This window comes from Pelecanus crispus, chromosome 6 (assembly GCF_030463565.1).
Source record: "Pelecanus crispus isolate bPelCri1 chromosome 6, bPelCri1.pri, whole genome shotgun sequence".
NCBI classification, from domain to species: domain Eukaryota; kingdom Metazoa; phylum Chordata; class Aves; order Pelecaniformes; family Pelecanidae; genus Pelecanus; species Pelecanus crispus.
This window is the reverse complement of record NC_134648.1, coordinates 60,076,096-60,097,014: the sequence shown is the minus strand read 5'-3', so window position 1 is coordinate 60,097,014 and position 20,919 is coordinate 60,076,096. Positions and strand designations below refer to the sequence as shown.

The following is a 20,919-nucleotide window of genomic DNA, read 5'->3' as shown; positions in this document are numbered from 1 at the left end:
TGTTCTCTGGCTCAGTATCTCCCGTGCCAGCTTGTATATGTCTCTCTGGTCTTGCTCAGTCTGTTTTCCTATGGGTTATATCTTCTTTAGCTAAATATATTAGGACAGTCTATTTCTCTCCCTCCACGGCAGCAAGACCCAAGCATGACTTCCTCCCGCTCTAGGAATTTCATAAATAAATCACTGTCTATTATTTCCCTGGGAGCATATAGCATTACAAAACCCCAAACCAAAACAAAAAAACCCAACCAACAAAACCAAGGAATCATCCCTTTCTCAGGTTAGACATGTTGAAACAATAACAGAAACAGAAATATGCCATTAAACTTCAGTGGCAGACCTCTTTGCATTGCTCTGATTTATGCAAGTAATAAATAATTGTGCTGAATGACTTCTCAAGGTACAGCTAATTCTGTGAGAGAAAGAAGGCTTCATGTGATTTAACTCTCCATCCCCAAACATACACACTCAGGGTGATGACCAGGATTTAAATCACAGTCCTGTAAATTGCCATGGATTGGGAGAAAATTAAATTGGGCCCTTTGGTGACATCCTTGTAGTACAAGTGACTACTTATGAATGTATAACTGAGCTTGTTGATAGGCATTTTGAAGCTGAAATGGGCTCTGTTTGGAGCTGTTGGATTTTTTTTTATTACCTGTTACAATATCACCATATTTCTGGAACTAGCCTATGTTTTTTGTAAGCAAGCTCTACCCATCACTAACAACCCCTAGAAAGAATGAGGAAACAAGATGCTTCTTCAGTTGCACTATGGGCTTCTTTATGTCCGCTCCAATGCGAAGGGTGGGTAAATCAGAGGTGGTTTAGCTGAGAGAGCGGGGCAATGAGCATATATTGATGTTACTGAGTCCCAAACACAGAGGAGCCAAGACCTGCTTTTCCTCCAGAGCATCCCTTCAGCTGCACGTGGCTGAGCCAGGCCTTTCCTGGGATTGAAACCAACACTCGCTACTCGGTGTGTCCATAAACACTGGCTCCAGAGGGAATGAATCTGGGATGCTGTGATTAATGTCTCTTTCCTTCTTTTTTCTTCCTTTTCTTCTGATGGGATCTCATGTTTGACATCTTTTATCTTTTGATATGGGGACTCACTGCTAACTAATAAAAATATAGCTGGTTTTAATTTTTGCTACTAAGGGTCGTTTTGTGAGGTATTTAAGTTGCACTAGGACAATCGGGGAATAATAAATAAATCCTTTGGGTAGTGATACTTAGTTACGGAATATTTAGTTTCCTCAGTTTACACAAGCTGCATAACCAGATTTTAATGTCATTATTTTTTTTGGTAATGAAATAGTATTTTCTTGATACATTCACTGATACTATTTGGCAGTCACCTTTCTTATTTTTCTCTGTAGACACAGTCTGGTTTTGTTATGAAACATTGTTATCACTGACGAAGGTAATGATTTCTTTAGCCAGTCTGCACATAATTCTACGTGTCCTCATTGCAGCACAACAAGAGATACCAGCATGTTTGTCTTCCCATTTGCAAAAGTTTCCCCAAACACTTTCCTTTCCAACAGCACGTTCATGATCCATACAGCACATGCTTAGACTACACACATCACGTTAGCAAGGCAACATTGGTGAACTTGTGATTTATCCCTGTTTTCCCTCAACAGCCGGGCATGAACAACTGTTCCTCTCCATGCTCAGAGAGGAAAGCTGCTGGTTCCCAGCAGCCAAAAAGCACAACAAGACTCATGTGCTGTGACCCCCTCCAAATGAGTAAGCAGCTGAAAATAATACTGCTTACATTTTCTTTGGCAACGGGGATTATAGACAATATTTATCCTCCTTTTCAAATCTTCTGTGAACCAACTAGTGCAAGATCACAGCTAACATAACTGGAATACAGAGTCTAGTTTGTAAGTGCTGTATCTGGCTTCATCTCTGATGGACCAGCTTTGAAATACTGATAAATTCATCCATGAGATATTCTGCTCTCTTCTGCGTAGTAGTGGGTTTTGCAGCTAGTGGTTCTCTTTTTATGTAATCTGACCCTATCTTGGTCCCACTCTTAATGCTTCTCGCTATCAGCCAAGGCATTAATCTCTAGACTGTGTCCTAAATCCATTCCTGGAAAGGCAATGGAAGTGGGTATCAAAGCTGTTTTTCAGTTCAACCAGTACATTCCGTAAAGATTACATTTGTGCAAGACACAACAGGACAAAAATACACTTGTTAGTTGATGCATGTTTGGATCAAACAATTTAAAAGAAAAATAAACAGATGAGATCCTGAGATTTTAGGAACCTAAGTTTAGTCCTAACAGTAAGTCCAAGCTGAGTTCCCTGAAATCAATGAAAAGATTTGAATGAGCAATGAGACAGACTCAGCATGAATATTTCCAGACAGGACTGCAAACTACCTCAAGGCATCTTGCAAATGATAACTTCTGCTTGTAGCAATGGCAGATAGCACTATTCAATGGCCTTCAGGGGTTCATGCTTATTCACTGGTGAGCACTTGGAGTACATCTCCTGCAAAAGACACTCTGGAATTGATTTCCAAGTGGCTGAGTAGCAGGCTGTCCCACTGGAGAGCATTAGGAGGAAATGGCAGTGGCTGGGAAAAGAAACTCCTAAGCAACTCCAATAGAAAAGAACAGCACTAGAAAATGTCTGTGAAATGGGCCCTTGAATCTAGATTATTAATAACTGCAGAATGGGTCTCCTTTAAACATGGACCTTCATTTCTTAAGTCCCTGAAATGAACTCTTCTAATTCTCATCTCTGAACCTTATGTGTTAATTTTGATGTTTACAGTAAATGAAAAATGACTTTTCTGGTTGCTGCTCCACATACCTGGCATTTTTGCAGTAGGTTCTTTACAAATAAAGAAGACAATGCATCTTTGCATTTTTGTATTGCATTTTTGTGTAATTGTTAAGTGTATGTTTGTATAATTGTTAAGTGAATAAGTGAGCTTCATGGGCACCTTTATTTCCTCCCTTTCCAGAAAAAGAAAAAAAACCTAACAGCCTTGTAAAAGTTGGACTTTTTTCCAGCTATCATCAAACACAGGCAGTGCAGGCTAGCACACAGGGCAGAAGGAGCGTTAATGGCAAGCACTGCCGACAAACCAAGAAGGGCTGGAGCTTGGCAGAAGACCAGCAGTCCTTCCCTGCGCAGCCACACAGCACCGCTAGGGAAAGGGTTGAGGTCTGCCATGGAAGGTCTAGTACTGATTTATACACCACTTCCTAAATGCTTCTCCACACCGTCTGGTCACAGCATCCCAGCCCAGTTAGTTAGGATGCCTCCTGCTAGAGGATTTGAATCCTCTCAAGAAACTGTAGGATAAGCACCAGTGCTTATCTGCTCAGCAATGTCAGGACTCAGGCGTTTGTGGGTACACACAGAAGTAGCAAGTTGGGCTGAAAGGTCTGAGCTGGCACTTATAGTGGAGCTCCAGTGCTCATGGTAGGATTTGAGACTCAGGTACCCAAACCTTTGCTCCTTCTTGGGAACCTGAGCTCTCTGTGGGCTTGAAGTGGCTTAGCAGCCTGTGAGTCACTCATGAACCATGAAAGACCTCAGAGACTAAATTCCAGCCATCCCATGAGATCCAGACTGGGACACAGGCCAGCTGGGCCACCCTTTGCCACTGACTGGAGCAAGGTCTAAGCATCTCTAAAAATGGGCCTCTGTCCTTATTCAGGAAAACCTCCGTTTCTTTTCATATCTTTTATATCTGAGTAAGGGCTCAAAAAAAACCTGAAACAAAACCAAAATAAGGATTGGATTCATTAACTATTAATACTATTCATTACTAGTATTTCTACAGTAGCATTTGCATGCACAAAACGTCAGCACAAATTAAAATATATCCCTTCTTCACATATCTTACAAGTTTATTTATATTCATCGTAGCTTGTCAAGAGATGGCAAACAAAAGACCTGGGAGGAAGAGGATTTACTCTGAATAAGCTGATAGCTACAAATGATTCTGAATCATATCGGAATTAAGCGACTTAGTGCCACTAATGCCACTGGCACAGCTGCTAGCCTTGACACTGGTGAGGGACTTAATCTAAGAGGCTCTTTTGATTTCTCAGAGGCTCCTAATGGTTAATTTTCTATTCCTTTTCCTTTTTTTATTTCTCCTTCTTTAGGACTTGTCAGACAGAAAGGCTGATGTGTGAAAGGATCTAATCTAGGCTATGCTTAGGTTATGACAGGCAGGAGATGGAGGAACAAAAGAGGAGCAGGACAGAAGAAATACCTTGCAGTTTGGCTGAGCCACTAGTATTTGCTAATTGCAATAAACATGATACTGCACAGAAGCTCCTAATGAGCTTATATAAAGCATTTTAATGGGACACTGTCAGGTTAAACATTGTGTTTAAAAATATAAATGTCCTTAATAATTCCAGATTAAAACAGAATGAAGTTTGAATACCCAATTAATTTTTTCCCCCTTTGTGCCAGAGTCTGAACTGTATTTCACACAACTCAGCCACCAAAAACAGATGGGGCTTTATTCTGCTGCTTTCAGGCCGGAGCACACCTCCATCAGACGGGAGAGGACAGTGCACGGCTGCGCCAGGCATCACTGGAAACACGGCTGCAGAGGTGCAGAGGGGCCGTGTTATGTCCTGGCTCCCCAGGCTGCCTGGCAGCTCTTGTTCGCTTTGGCCCAGCCTCAGGCTCCCGGGACAGCAGCTCTGGGGCTTGCAGGAGGGTTTCCCCCCCAGGACGGCATCTCCGGGGCTTACATGACACTTTTCCTCCCCAGCATGGCATCTCCGGGGCTTGCAGGAGGGTTTCCCCTGGGTATTGCTCTACGCAATGGGGCCGGTGCAGCTCCACCAGGACCAGCCTGGGGGTCCTCACACAGCACTGGATAGCACCGTGCAGCTTCATTTTCTTGTTTTAGCGTATGACTTAAATGTTTCCATGTTTAGATTACAGGCCTTTCAGAGCAGAGTTTAAATCCAGAGCAGTGACTATGTTGAGTTTAACTGAAACTGAAGGAAAGAGCCTGTGGAAACTTCTTCACAAAGAAGTTTTGTAAATAGTGCTTTGATACTATGGTGATGGGTCCTTAGAACTGCGGACCACATTTTTCTTTCTATTTGATCCCTTAGTTTTCTTCCAAACATGCAAATCTTAGTCCTGTCCTATATGGCAGTGTTGATTGTGCACTTTTATGCATCAAACGAGTGCCAAGGAAATCATACTTAGAGAACAGTGATGCTGGATCTACTTCTCAGCCGAGCCTCTCACAGAAAGCGTGGGAGGGGGCCAAATGCATTTCCCTGCCTTGGTATCTCCAGGGGCCTCTGGATGTACCCTGGGTTTTGGTAAACCACAAAAGATGGTCCAAATCTGAGAAGGGTGAGAGTGCAACAGGTCTTGCCCAAACAAGAAAATCCATTCACAGACTGAAGGGCTCGGGTATATTGCTGTGTGGAAGCAACACCAGGGACGTGCTTGAGGTCACATCCTCTGATGTTCGCATCTTCTGCCTGCTGAAGCCCCCCTTGGTGCTGGCCCTGCAGTCCACCCTCCCACAAGGGTGAGCCCTCGGATGGCCCTGCTCCTGCCTGCTGTTAGAGGAGCTGGACCATGTTGGCAGACTGATCTTGGCCTATGGATTACAGGGTGTCTGATCCCAAAAGCCCCTGGGCTTCAGGCCATGGTCACCACAAGTCTCTTCTGGTAGGTGCAGCCTCTCTCTAACATTTGAAGCATCCGAGTGTATCTATTCCCACTTACCAGAAAGACGCTGCAGCAAATTTAGTGGGCTTCTGCATTTGCTATCTAGCAAATTCTCCTCTCCCAGGTGGAAAGATCCTCTGCTGCTTTCATATTGAAGAAGCAGAGAAAATAAATGCTTCCAAATAACCCGCAATCTGAATGACTTCAACAGAAGCAAGAACAAGCACTTAGAGCATGATAGAAGGATTACTGTTGCCACATATCATTATCTGGGGGAGGACAAGCCCAATGCATTGGAATCTTTGCAAACATCTCAGCCTACTTAGGGAATCTGCAATACAAGCCGAAATGTTTGAAAATGTATTTTTCCTAACCCATGGATTTCCCAAATGAGTAGGGACAAATTTGGGTCTGGAACAAGTCCAGTGAGCATGCTGAACAACCACTAGGGAAGAGCAGAGGCAATTGTTTTGCATTACCCCCTCCCTCCTGGAATGATGCAATATCTCTTAAATTCAGGGGCGGGGGGTGGGGGGAAACCTATTCAGTGTAATAAGGACAAAAGTTTATTCTGATTTGCTCAGCCTTCGAGCCTGCTGGGCACAAGTCTGTGTTCGCTATATACTGGAGTCTGCTGGCCCATAAGATTGAGTGATTGTGTTTTCTGTTTACTTCTTTTTCCAATCTCTTCCATAAGACAAAGATAAAGCCAGTATAGCTCCAGCTGTACTTTTGAACCCATGTTTAAATGGGGTGGAAATAAATCTTAATGAGATTGTCCAGCCCTATTACCTTAAGTAGTATACCTCAAATGAACCCTGCTAAAGGCTGTAATTCCCTTCTGAGATTTCAGTGACATGAGCAAGTGGCTCATATTTCACTATTGTGGTTTTGGGTCATCATCGGATACTTGGTAGAATTCCATCTTTATTGCATAACAGTTGGAGAAACCCGCCTTTATTAAAGATGTGAAAATAGTAGAAGATGCTTTCCTCTAATAAGCGCAAAGAAATTTCTCCTAATCTTCACTCCAAGCAGAAAATTACTTTTGCATTTCTACTGCATGAGTATTCAGATGCAAAAACTTCACTGCCATAAATTCTTATGATTGGTATTTTGATGCTTCCTATTCCATCTCTGGATAAAATCAAGGTATTCTCCCAGGACTTGCTGCTGGGCAGAGCAAGGAAAGAAGCAGCAGATGGGCAGGACTGGAAGAACCGAGGAAGTGCCAGAGAGGTCTCAGACTGCATGTCTCTGGGGAGCACCGCACTGTGGCAGAGACATCATTTATTTAGGATCTCTTGAGAACCACATGTGCAGTTGAAGAGAGACAATTTTTAAGAAGTATTTGCCTAAGGTAACATATAAGAAAGGAAGGGGTGGTCCTAAGCCTTTGGAAACCTGCAGCAGTATCCTTCATGGCACAGGGCGTGTGCCCTTCACGTGAAGGGCATGTGGAGCTCTAGTAGGTAGCAAGAAGAAATCAGTCTTCCTAGCCTAAACCCACTTGGCTGTGCAGTAAATGGAATTTTTAGATCACATTGTGCCCACAGCAGTCAACATGTAACCCACAAAATGAAGGTCCAGAGGAGAAATCTCTCCTCCTTGTCTAAATTTACCATAAGGCCTTGAAACTACAGAGAAGGCAGCCAAGCATCATCAGTACTCAGAGAATTTAGACAAAGATAACTCAGTTCTGCTAAGTGGCTTTTGGCAAATAATGGAGGCAGAAACAAGGATCTAATAACCTTTTTCTGAACTAAAGTTAACCTCCAGCTCGGGGCAGAAACCTAGGGCCATCCCTGACCATAGACGGAGCTCAGTGAAGAATTAGCCTTCCTGCTGATGTTTCACACCTTTTGTAGATGTCTGATACCTCATCAACACACAGAAATCTGAGCATGTAAGGATCTCTGTGGGCTCATCAGATGCTATTAACTGCTGAAAGAAGAGGTCTGGGACTCATTGCAAGTAATGAGTGATTTGGCACAGAGGAACAAGACCAAGCCTGGAGAAGCTGTACCAGAGGGCTCCTGCCCAGCTGCATTCGCTCCTCGGCGTTCTCCAGGCAGCCAACTTGTAAACAGACTGGCCTGCGGCAAGGCAGTGCCTCGAGTAGTGGAAAGAAAATTTGATCTCCCTGTGCTGGCTCCTCACTCCAAACAACCCCGTTCGAGTTCATTCCCAAGAACGCAGGCGCTCCGAGCGGCAAAGACACAGCTGTTTGGGCGAGCTCAGGGCTGTGCTGGGATGGACTCACGCTACAGCCTTGTCTCGCCCTTTGTGTCAACTCATTAAATTGTCCAGTTGCCTCCAGCTCTCCTCTCTCCCTGAAGGGAGCTTAATTAATAAAGCAGGTTGTCAACTGAGCAATCTCCTTGGAACAAGGAAATCTTCAAAGATTTGGCACTGTTATGTAGGATAACCCAGCTGCTGAACTTCATTAGGAAAAGGAAGCAAATGCTAAATATGTACTCAACTTTGAGGCACATTTCTGCAGGAGAAAGTAAAAATGATTTAGGAAAACTGAATATTTTTGAAGCCTGTATCTTCCCCTTGGACAAAACGGAGATGTTCAGCTCCTGGCTACCATTGTGTCTCACAGCCATGGGGTAGCAAGTTTTCTCATGCACCTTGGGGTGCTCCTCTGCTTCCTCTCCCCTGCAGGAAAACTTGACCTCAGGAGCAAGGGATGTGGCACAGGAGCACATGTGCTGCTCTGGGAATTGGCTCTGTCCTGCTGAGGTCCTGATGACAGCATGAAGCAGGTAGATGCTCACACTCAGGGTCTGATGGTCCCTCTGCCTCCCCAGAGCCCAAAATGGTGCTGAAGCCTCACTGGTGTTGGTTATGTTTTGATTGATCTGAGCAGTGAGGCTCCTACAGTAGGGAGGGGAGAATCATCATGCCTCAACAAAAATGTGTCATTCAGTCACTTTTCAGTGGCCGTCTCCTTACAGTGTAGTGGGAGAAGAGTGAAGAGCTGTTTTCTTACTCCCCCTGCTTTATAGGATGTCAGAGGAGGCAGGGGGTAGTAAAGGACAGCAAAAAGACTCTTCACCTACTTTATGTGTGGGGAGGCTCCCCAAAGATCTGAAGAAACCAAATAACTGTAGGAGAGGAGTTTGCTGAGAAAACAAACACTCCTCCTGTGAAAAACTGTGAGCAGATTGTATGTTTTCCCTGGAGTTTTCAATTTTTTTCATCAAATGACTCAAAGCGAAAACAAGCAAAAATGTGGCTGGTGTTTAAAAAGACAGTTTTTGTTAGAGAAATATTATTCTCCAGCCTACGCATGTGAGCACTGTGTGCCTCAGCCTGCCATATCTGTGCCAGACACTGCACATTCTCTCGCACTTTCCTACATGATGCTTCTTCCTATGCTTTAGATGTTTAAATACCTGACCGAAACATCTTTGAAAAAAACCCCTCACTCTCCAGTGGCATAAGACTCCCCATATGTTGCTGACTGGATGAAAACAGATGGTGCATAGACATCTTGACAGCCCCCAAAAACTTGTGACCCAAGAAACCTGGCTTTATAAAAAAAAAATAAAACAAATCTTATGAGGTTCATGATAAACATCAAAGAGTTGACAACACTAAGATGAATCAAAGAGTTTAGGTGAAATTTCCCAGAGAAATTGCTTCCATTTCATCAATGTACTGTCTGTTTTCAAAGTTATGCCTGAATATACCATTTGGAATTTATGATAGATGCAGGAAATAATAGTTTCCTTCTCAAAATCCTTTCCACATGCAGTCCATATGCCTGCAGCACAAACGGATTGCAATCTTGTGCCTAAGTCAGATGGGTGTGAGAAGGCCAACTGACTGTTGTAGCAACAGGATGAACCTGGCAGCCTCTGATCTGGGGTAGAAGAGCTGTAGAAAATGACAGATTTAGTGTCCCGGGGACAAGCTGCCAGTATCAGAGGTGCTTGTGTTTGAGGCTATCAACACTGTAGAGTATCTCTAAACAATTGGTAAAGTATCAAGTTATTATTATCACAAGTATACTTATTGCTAGGGATTTAGTTATGAGGTGTCAGAGTGTTCTGTATTTTATGACATATGTGTTTCCAATAAGCTGTTTATCATAACATCACAGCTTCACCTGTTGGAGATATTGAACATGGCAAAGAATGCAATTACAGGAAGATCAAGGATGATTTCAGGCTGAGTCAGCTTGAAAAGTGTTGCTGGGAACTGGATTGCATGTGTGCCTCAGCTGCAGAGCTCTCAAAGGAAGAAGAGCTGCTCCATGGAGCAACTGTGGAAATGAAGCTTTTCACAAATGGTCACTGACGGCACATTCCTCATCTCCTCGTGCCAGACCAGAAACCACGGATCTGATTTACAGACATGCCCAACACTCAACAGCTGCAAATGAAGTTTGAACATATGAAATATGGTGCTGTGCTGGGTGCTCTGAAAGAAGAGCTCCTCAGCATCTTGGATTAGACACTCGTATCAGTGGGAACTGGTCTTGGCTTAATCTTGATGTGCCTCAGTCCCTCATATATAAACTCTGAATAATACCACAGACATGGCTGTGACTTATTGCTAAGTCATATCTAGCAGTGTTTCAGTAGGGGAAATATGAAACATTCACTGAATTTTAATTAGGTGCAAAGATAAATATGTTTCTCTGAGCAATCACGCTGGGACAAAGAATGACTAATGCACGGTGCTTCCCACGCACCAAGACAGTGCTTGCTGGTGAGGTCTCACCCAGCAAACCTCACCAGCCACACAGCCCAGGGCTCAGGCTGTCTGTCTTAACAAGAAGAACCAAGCTGTCCCAGCCACAGTCTGTACCTATGGGTCAGACAGATAAAGGTATTTCTGAGATTTTAAGGGAGTCATGATCCAAATTCACTGGAGTGAATGGAAAGGCTCCTCTTGGTTCCAAGGGGTCTGGATCAGGCTCCTAAAGCTCTTCCTTCCCCCAGAGAGCAGGAGATGCACAAATTTTAAGTTTAACTGGAAGCTAGGTCCTTCTTAATTCCTGTGATATGATCAAGCACAACCTGAGACCCTCAGCTTGCTGTCATCTTTGTAGACTTTTGAGTATCTGTGGAAAACACTTAGGTGCTCAGATGTTGCACATGGGTCTTTTTTGTGTGCTTTTACTCCTTCACTGTGTCAGCAAGGCCTCCTCAGACAAGTTGTCTAGCTACAGGAGTTTCCAGCCAACCCTGGCTTCAGGCTAGAGACCCCTCATTCCCTGATGAGAACTTCTGGGGAGAAGCAGGACTGTCCATGCCCGTCTGAGTGAACTAGGATAGCTGCTGCCAACAGCCCTGGGGCTCCTCTCCCACTGCTGGTTGCAGCAGCAAGGATTTTACCATTTCACGGCACTTTTGTTAGTTACTGGGAAGTGTTCTGGGTGCGCTGTGTGATTGAGGGGTACTAGCAAAGCTGCAGCATATCCTGTAGCTCCACAAAGAGCATATCACAAAGGATAAGTGTGCATAAGGGCTGAGCCGGCAGCAAGTAATCATATTTATCTGTAAAATAGATGAGAACTACATGAAATGCCAATTTTGGCAAGTAGCGTCTATGGATTTATGAGGGGATTTTGGACCTAAACCTTTCAAACATCTCTCCAAACTCTTCATTTCATGCCCTCACACTAGCTGGTGTGGGTGAAAGCCTTTGCTTCTCAAGGAGCACTGAAGTGATGGAAACATGAGCCATGCAAAAGGTGCTGGGAGCGGTGATGCGGTGCTGGGAGGTTCCTGCCCAGGTGGTCAGGAGGAGCTGTCTGAACTGAATGAGCCACTGACGCCTCTCTGAAATGTTCCCTGTTATCTGTGATGGGGACAGCATTGTACTTCCCAAAATCTTGTTGGAATTTATTGTGACTCCTCAAGGACCATGGCCAATTTACTGAGCCCAGTTTGGAGTCATCTGAGCGAGGGCTTTCAGAGACAGGCTTTTCCTCCAAAAGCAGTTTCTGTGATTGACACAGTGTGTGCAGGACCAAAGAGCAGCTCTGACCAGTCCCCATGTGCCCTGCTGACTCAACAGTGACTTCAGCTGCTCCACGAAACCCAGGACTCCTTCAAGGAACTGATCCTGGGCACTATCAAGAGGTCCATGCCCAGCGCTTGGCATTGGTCAGGAGCCCATTCCTCTGCCCCAGAGTTTCTTTCCCACAAGGAAGAAAACATTTGGGGGACCTTGCCAGTCTTTTAGGTGAGTTTTAGAGGAGGTTTGAGATATAAAGGAGTCCTGAATGCTACGAATTTAACTGTGGAAACCATTGGTGTGTGGTGAAGGTACTGATCACAGACAGTAAGGAAAGAAATGACAGGGCCAGAGAAGCAATGGAATACGTACATAAGAGACTGGGCACTTGCCAGGTTGGTGGGAGGGCAGACTGGGCATTTAGTTTGGAGTCTGAATGGCAAAATAAGGGAAGGGTGCCCCACCCTCTAAATTACTGCCTGTGGCTTATGATAGACTATGTTGGAAATGCTGCAGATATTGAGGCAGGGAGGAGAGGAGGAGAGAAAACACATCAGGTTTTTTTGCATGCCTTAAGTTACTGTAAACATCATGGAATAAGACTGTTCAGAAATCTGCTGTACAGCCTGTGCAAATGCTCTTGCTCACAGACCCTGGGACAAACTACAGATTCCAAGTATTTCTACAGATAAGCAAAATCCTCCTGTCAGTGGGGGGGCAGGGAGGAGGAGCAGTTGGGAACTATGTAGCATCTTCTGTATTTCCTTAACTAGATCCTTAACCAGCATTCCAGCTGCAAACATTCATGCTAACTTCAGCTGTCTCTAAGGACTGCCTAAAAGAGCTCTCCTTCCTCAGCACTCCCCCCCGCCCCCCAAAAAAAAAAAAAAAAAATCCTCTTTTATACACCCAGATATGATTTCAGTACATTTCTGCAAACTTAGACTTCTGAGAATGGGTGTTAATGTCTCTGCTAGCTCAAATACCCCCCACTTTGGAGCCCCAGTAGTGCACAGCACACATACTCACATTTTGCTTTAGAAACTCAGTGAGCAGGGGCAGCCCGGGCCAGCTTGCCAGCCAGCTATTTAGCCTAGGCCACAGAAGGACACCTCACCTGCTACATTTTAAATGCAGCGGCTGAAAATGCAGGCTAACCCTGTACCTTTGCTCAGGACACTCCCAGAGCATAGTCATCTCCCACCTAACTACCGCCAAGTGCCAGGGACAGGATGCCCATGTCCCACTGCTCCCAAGCTGCCTTTTTCCTATTTCCAGAGGTTGCAAACTTTGAATGTAGTTTTAAGAATTAACTTTATGAATAGTGGGTGGGGCTTGTACTACACAGCTACATACAGCCACTCTACGGCAGAGCTGGGCTAAACCCCCGTTGAGACCAAGCCTGGCTGCAACAGCGAGCAGCTTCTTTCCTCTTTGCTTTTGATGACAAAGGGCCAGCTTTGTCCTCTGCGGCATTTTACACAAGTGCAAACGGGGAGCTGTTCCCAGCCCTCCGTCTCTCTCCCTTTCCCAGCTCTGCAGCAACTGCTGCATGGATTTGGGAGGCCTCAGATTTCTCCCAAGCAGAAAAGCACTTTTTTCCCCAACAAAAGATCTGAGAAGGTGGATGTGAAGAGACTATGGTTGGGCCACTGCAGCCTCATTGCTTTGAAAGCCGTGTTTGAACCTGGCAGTCCCTCCTCAGCAGGGAGCCATTTAACCAAGGCTCAGCCCTCACCAGCCTGTGAAAGAGGTGAAGTCTGCACACAGGCGATTTTAACTCTTTACAGACCATTGGCTGAATATTTTGGATCATGGGGCTGTCTTGAAATGCCTCATGGGCAGAGAGGGCTTTCCAGGCATGCCTCTGGCAGGCTCCCACCCCTGTGTTGTCACCCTAAATCTGCTTCTGGGGTTTTTCTTGCAGAACATGGATTCCTGGGGCACTGGAGTCACTCATTTTCCCTTGTGCCTGATCCTCATGTTCCAAAATCTCTTCAAAACCTTAAAGAATAATGATTGCCTCATTACTGTTGGTGTTTGCCCCCTTCAGTGCACAGCCTCCGCTGTTCGAGGCACTGCTCAGACAGATCGGGGACCCACAGCATTTCCAGGAGGAGCAACAGAGCGGGTCAGCAGGAGAATTCCCAGCTGCTAAGAAAATTCTGGGATTTCAGTTTCATTTGCATCAAACTGGGCCAAGGTATTATATTTGGTTTTATTTTACCCAAGCATTCCAAGAATTTTGTCTTACTTCCCACTGAATTTCAGTTTTCAAAATGTAGTCTTTCGAAATGCATTAACGTATTGAAATTGTTGACAAAATGTTGTATTTTAATTTGGTGACCTCTGTATTTTGTGATAGAAGAACACTCTACTGGAAAATTTGTGATTGGCTCTAATAGTTAACGTTCATCTTCTGACCTGACTTCCCAAATGCAAAAGGAAATGGGTTTGCCAAGGGGTACATACATCAAGATCAGAGTTTCTGTGAGGTGTTCATCCGTTACAAACCCTGTTAAATAATACAGAGTGTGCCAGGTTCTCATTGCTTTGCAAAAATTAGCTCTTAGTGCTTTATACTGCTATGATGATGATCATCCCCCTGTACTTGGCACTGGGGCCCTCACTACAGGAAAGACATTGAGGTGCCGGAGCGTGTCCAGAGAAGGGCAACGAAGCTGGTGAAGGGTCTGGAGCACAGGCCTTATGAGGAGCGGCTGAGGGAACTGGGGTTGTTTAGCCTGGAGAAGAGGAGGCTGAGGGGAGACCTTATCGCTCTCTACAACTACCTGAAAGGAGGTTGTAGTGAGGTGGGTGTTGGCCTCTTTTCCCAGGTGACAAGTGATAGGACAAGAGGAAATGGCCTCAAGTTGCACCTGGGGAGGTTTAGATTGGATATTAGGAAAAATCTCTTCACCGGAAGGGTTGTCAAGCATTGGAACAGGCTGCCCAGGGAAGTGGTTGAGTCCCCATCGCTGGAGGTATTTAAAAGACGTGTAGGTGTGGTGCTTAGGGACGTGGTTTACTGGACATGGTGGACTTGGCTCTGTTAGGTTAACGGTTGGACTCGATGATCTTAAAGGTCTTTTCCAACCTAAATGATTCTATGATTCTATGATTCTATATAGATCTGGAGCATCCAAAGACCCTGGAGGCAGAGGGCAGGAGCCGGTGGGGATTTCCTCCCCATCCCTCCCCAGGACAGGGCTTCCCTCCACACCCAAGCAGGTGGAGGACAGGCTGCCAGCCTGGATGAGCATGGCAGAGAGCTCTCGGGAAAAGAGGGGAGAACATGAGGGAGCCACGTGGGCTGCAGAAGTCCCCTGGGATTTCAGCTAAACCAGATGAAACTGCTTCATGGATAGGATGCTTTCCTATGGAAAGTGCGTGCAGACAGATGACGTCTTCCCTAGTGAGCCTGGATGAATCAGTGGCTGAAGCAAAAGAACAACCCACTAAATGGTACAAATGCTGACATTCAGAAATGCTTCTTTCTTGAGGATTTATACTGACTGTCAGACATTTTTACGTTCCCTCTTTAAGACATTTGACTCAGCCATGTCCATTGCAGCTGCAGAGCATCTTTAAATGACTTGGCCAGGGCATGTAGCAAGTTAGCCAAGAGTAAGGCTGGACTCGTAGACCTTCAGATTAAATCCCTAAACAAACTTCAGGCATTCTGCAGTGGCACCTAGCTCCAGTGACCTGAGCAAGGCTGCACAGCTTCAATGATAGTGCTGTAGCAGTAGTCATTCACAGTCACTCTTCATTCAGGCTTCACGCTGTTTTTTCTCAAAGCTGAAAGCTTTATATGGATTTTTTTGTCTCTAAGAGTACTGACTGCAAGATTGCTCATGCCTCAATGTGCTAAGCTAGCTCTGCAGGCATGGGAGTGCCTGTGCCTTGGCCTCACCTTCCCCTGGCCAGAGGATGCTCCTGGGGAGCTCCAAGCATGCGAACAAGTGCTGGAGGTTTTAGTGGGGTCAGGAGCTGTCATTCATCCTTCAGACCACTCTCTTGAGATGCTTAAGACATGCCATTACCTTTCTAACCTGCAGCAGGTAGCTGGGTTGATGTGCTCAAAAAACCTTGCCACTTCCCTGCTTATCCCAGAGCACTAAACACAGCTGATACAGCAATTCTGCAAGGTGATTTCAGCGTGTTGCCTGTTACTTAGGGTCTCACCCTGCAAACAGTAGTATTCAGTGGGACCATTCACATGGCAACATTGGCATCTGAGTCAAGACCTTTTGTCTAAGGTTTAGACTGCAAAGCAGAACTGGTGCTCTAGTCCTAAGGGGGATGCAGAGTTACCTGCAAGAATTTAGACATTTTTTACTAAATCTGATGAAAGATTAATTTAAAGCATACTCCTGTTCTAATATAAACATGTGAAAATGGGGCAATTTTATTTGACAGGAGTACTGCTCGTGCAGTCATGCTCATGCAGCTCAGTGTGCTGAGTCATTTCTAATGATTTTTTGTTACAAAAATGCATTTGTGCCATATTTTATTCCCAGCGGCTGTTTAGAGACAGCCCAGCGTGGGAGATGGAGGTCTCGCTCACTAGCAGCCTCTCTGGCTGAGCTAAATGGACTCCCCATGACAGTGCAGAATATGTGATAGATTTCAGGAAATCTAAATTCCTGTAAGTTTCTGGGATATCCTGATTCTGAAAACACCAATTTTAGCAAATTGGCTCCAGTCTGTCTTAAAGACATATTTGAAATGTGTAATTTTAGCCTTGAAAGGAAGTATTTAGCTAAGGAGTCAGGAACATACTTCAGACGAAAGGTCTTGTTTCCTCCTCTACTGAAACGAGGCCAGTAAAAGTTTGGGAGGAACTTTAAGGCAATTCAGTTAGATTCGCATGCCACCTGCTGCAGAACAAGCTAAATCAATTCTGTTTGTTCCCTTCTTAGTTCTGTTTTAGTAAATAACAGAGAAAGTATGTACATATGAGACTCCCAGCACCTGAATAGCCACTCCCTCTTCAGCAATATAAGCTTCATCTATTACGGCTGAATACCTTGTATTATTGCAACAGCGATGTAATCCACAAAAAGTTACCCATGCCATTCAAAGTCAGTCTGTGGCTGAAATAAGAAAATAAGGAAAGAGGCACTTTAAGAACCTTTGCGTGACTTCAGGGGTTTTTTCTGAAGTCAAAAGGGCTGTGTTAAGAACCAGAACCATCATGACTCATATATTCCTAATCAAAATGCTGGGTGTGTGAAAAGCCGTTCAGTTGTACAGAGACTGAACTACGTCTCCTTACAAGAGAAAAATAATACACACAAGAGGAAGCACTTAAATAATTGATGTGCCTTTCTTTTATCTGCATGTAGGAATGGCAGGGAATCTATGTAGCTGGCACTAATGGATAGCATCAGTATGTCAATAATTGCTAATGAGAAAGAAATAGGAGTGCATTTGTCCTGAAGTGACTGATCTTTCTTTCTTCTTTAGCTCCCGGTGTTACAGTGGGAAATTAATAGTGTAAATTTTAGAATTCTGTTCAGTAATAGATCATTTTGATAGCAATGCTTTCCAGTGCCTTTTTTGGTATTAATTCAGTCCAAAATGACTGAACACTTGCTTGCATTTAACCTGCAATCTGACAGCTAGGATCCTTTTTTTATGTCTCGTGCTACATTCAAAAATACAAAATAAAACTTTGTTTGCATCACATGTTTAATTTTCCATTCCACATCAGCAAAAGGGTGCAGCCACGCTGGCACTGAACAGAAAACAAAGATGTAAAAAACCCCCAATGCTTTCATGCTGAAAAATTGCGTAACCGTTTCCAGCGTAGAAGTAGGATACTCTTACTGAATAAAGCTTCTTGTTGAAAAATTATTGATATATCGACCCATTCATATCCAGCTATTTAATTCAAAGATTGTATTCAGCAGTTCCCTCTGGGTTGCTTGTCCGAGGGAACAATTACGCAGCTGTTCTTGCTACATTCTTGTGTAGGCTGAAAGCAGGCTAAAAATTCTGGCATTAATTTACTGTAACTACAAACTGCAGTTCTCCGGGTTGTTCATGAGGCATACCCTTTGCAAAAAGGTTGGTGGTGAAGCAGTACATACACTTGACACTAATATTGTGCTTTGGCTAAACTTATTTATAGCTGTGTGCATGTGTATACACGGACGCATGCATATGTCTGTATGGTTTGTGTTATAAGCAGGGTTCTGGATTCCAGCCACATTGCGGAGCTAATGATATCTGTCACTGCAACAACTTTTTGCAACTGTATTATCTGGCTGCATTCAAAACTAAGGATTTTAAAAGTACAATGCCAACCTTACTATCATAGAATCATAGAATGCTTTGGGTTGGAAGGGACCTTTAGAGATCATCGAGCCCAACCCCCCTGCCATGAGCAGGGACAGCTTTAACCAGATCAGGTTGCTCAGAGCCCCGTCCAACCTGACCTTGAATGTTTCTAGGGATGGGACCTCCACTGCCTCTCTGGGCAACCTGTTCCAGTGCTTGACCACCCTCGTTGTAAAAAAATTTTTCCTTATATCCAGTCTAAATCATTTCTTCTTTAGTTTAAATCCATTATTCCTTGTCCTGTCACAACAGGCCTTGCTAAAAAGACTGTGCCCATCCTTCCTATAGGTCCCCTTTAAGTACTGGAAGGCCGCAATAAGGTCTCCTCGCAGCCTTCTCTTCTCCAGGCTGAACAACCCCAACTCTCTCAGCCTGGCCTCGTAGGAGAGGTGCTCCAGCCCTTGGATCCAGCCCTACTATGCTCACTGGATTCAGCAAAGTGGTATTTCTGCACCATTGGACACTAATCATTATTTTAGAAAGTTTGATGCTGATTTTTTGCAACCCTTTTTATGGAGTTTTTACTGCTAAAGTTTTAAACTCTGAACTAGCTAGTAGAAGAGCAATAACCACAAAGATAATTATTTTATTTCAAAATACCTTGACGTGAAAAGCTAGTTGTCAGCAACTGGTTCGCTAAAATTGCTTAATAACTGGGCAGGAGTGCCACCATTTCTATCTCCAGTGCTGGTTTTGTGTGTATTTATATACGCATACATGCGCACGCCCCCCTATGCATACATGAACCAGAAAATGATGCAAGGTCCGTGCAGCGGGTGACCGCTTGGCTGTGGCTGGTTACTTGTGCCCAGCGTGGGGCAGAGCGGCCGGAGGCAGGGTGAGCTCTGCTGCCAGGGAGCTGGGCTGGAGGCAGGGCCAGCTCCGGCTGGGAGACGTGGGAGGATTATTGGGGGAGCAGAGAGAAACGAACCTTTCCTCTGCGTACGCTGGCACGCTTCCAATCCACGTCCACATCTAAGCATCACTTTATCTTTACTTTTCATTCCTGCCCATAACAAACTGCTTCCTTCCCTCAAATCGTGCACCTACAAACGCTTTTCTGGAGGAAACCTCCTAGGTCCTTTCAGCAGCAAAGGTAATTGAGATATCAGTAACTTCTGCACACAACATGCCATGCGTGCTGAATATCAGTTTCATCATTAATATCAGATGCCAGCTAAATACTGTCACTGTCACCCTGAAATATCCCGCTCTCAACTCAGACTGCTTAACAAGCAAACTGAGGTCAGGCCCTTAAAATCAAAGCCTGAAGAAGGGAAGCTTTGCTGGTTAACAGATCAGCCCTTTGAGAAGGTAAGCAAGCAATATTCATCCTCGTCTGTCCTCTCCTTAGACAACGATAGCAACTGTGTGACGGCACAGGGAATTGCGCACGGTGCAGTTCACTCTGCACCATATACATAATTTATATTTTTCCACTCTGGTTTTGAGTGCGCAATTTTGGGACTGTTTTTGTAAGATGGAAGGGGAGAGAGGAGGGCAAAAAAGCACTGCAGCAGCCTTCTCCTTCTCCAGCCCCAGTTTTTAGTCCAGATCCTCATCTCTGACTCGCAGCCTTCACAGGCCAGTGAAACACAAGTGCTATATAGTATGTGTATGTATATATGTATATATACAGATATGAAAAGAGAAATGTTTGCCATGGCAAAAGGAAAAAAGAAAGAAGAAAGATGTTTTCAACGGTCCATCCCTTTATTAGTAAAATGCCTTGGCAGAGAATTACTCTAGCATTTTAACAAGAGTTTCCTTTCATGCAGACAGTCTAGTGAGTGTTTACAATTCCAATAGAAGTTAAAAAAAACCAGCTGAGAAACATGCTTCTTGCTGACGTGCTCTCCCACTCAGTGAAGTTTGACATATACAGCCGTAAGTGCTAGTAAAGGACCCATTTCCAGATATAGGCAAAACACGTAAGGCACTTATTTTGAAAATAAGGTAGACTTCTATTTCCTTTCAGCAAATGAACCCTTCACATTACATTTATCTGCCCTTGCTGCATCCGTTAGCATTCAGGAAGGTTTATCAAGGCATGAACACAAGACATACACAGTGCGCCTGGTCCTGCAGGATGTATCCCCAGAAACTCTCCTTCCCGAGCTCAAGATTATGCAAGTCGATTCCATCATTTCTCCGGACACAGACACTTCAGACCATCTGCCTAAATTACCGAACCCTTCCTCCTATCCGGCCTCTGCGCCTTTAGAGAAAATCCTGATACTACCCACACCAGCCCTCCACCACAGGCTCGTAAGGAACCGCACCAGGATCCTCGGTGGTTGCAGGGAGTTTCTCCTCCGCCTGCCACAGCTCCAGCTCCCTTCGAAAGTAAGCGGCTTCGCGTGTGACTTTGCAATCTGAGAATGTGAACTAGTCGGCAGGGCACCGGGGTAAATATAAATCTGGCGCTTACCCACAGGCAGTCCCTCGCAGTCTGACATCGTGCGAGAAGTCCTCCTCACCGGGGGCTTAGGAAAACCACAGCAGGAACGCAAGCACAGGTCCTTCTGCTTGCAAAGGCGGGGGGGGGGGGAAAAATCTAACAATTTACAGCCACCCTTCTCTTACACTGTACATCTACCCACCCAGAGAGCTGTAGCAACAGTCCGTTCCCTGCCTTCTCATTATGGGATGTAAAGATAAGAATGTGCTTTTGTGCCAAAAGAGTGTGCTATTGGTGGATAAATTTGTTGTCATCCCTCCCCTTCGCAGAGTTTCCTCTTTAATGTCACAGAGGCACATTACCCTGTCGGAAAGGCCATCGAATATTTATGAAACGGCTTTTAAGAGCTAAGCCGCAAATCTGCACTGGAGAACTGGGCTAATTGCTGTGCAGTGGGGTTGGTGGTGGGAGCCGCACCACCGGGGCACTCCTGCTTCC

At 44.8% G+C, this 20,919-nt stretch overlaps 1 protein-coding gene across 2 annotated transcripts in view; it reads right to left on the bottom strand.

Moving 5' to 3' along the window:
- EML1 (EMAP like 1) overlaps positions 1–20,600 on the bottom strand; it is a 136,246-nt gene extending 115,646 nt beyond the window's left edge. For both annotated transcript variants that reach the window (XM_075711784.1, XM_075711789.1), the window contains exon 1: positions 20,452–20,600. In XM_075711784.1, coding sequence (XP_075567899.1) covers positions 20,452–20,479 — 28 coding nt within the window. In that variant the 5' untranslated portion in view covers positions 20,480–20,600. The remainder of the gene's footprint in view (positions 1–20,451) is intronic.
- Positions 20,601–20,919: the final 319 nt, after the last annotated feature.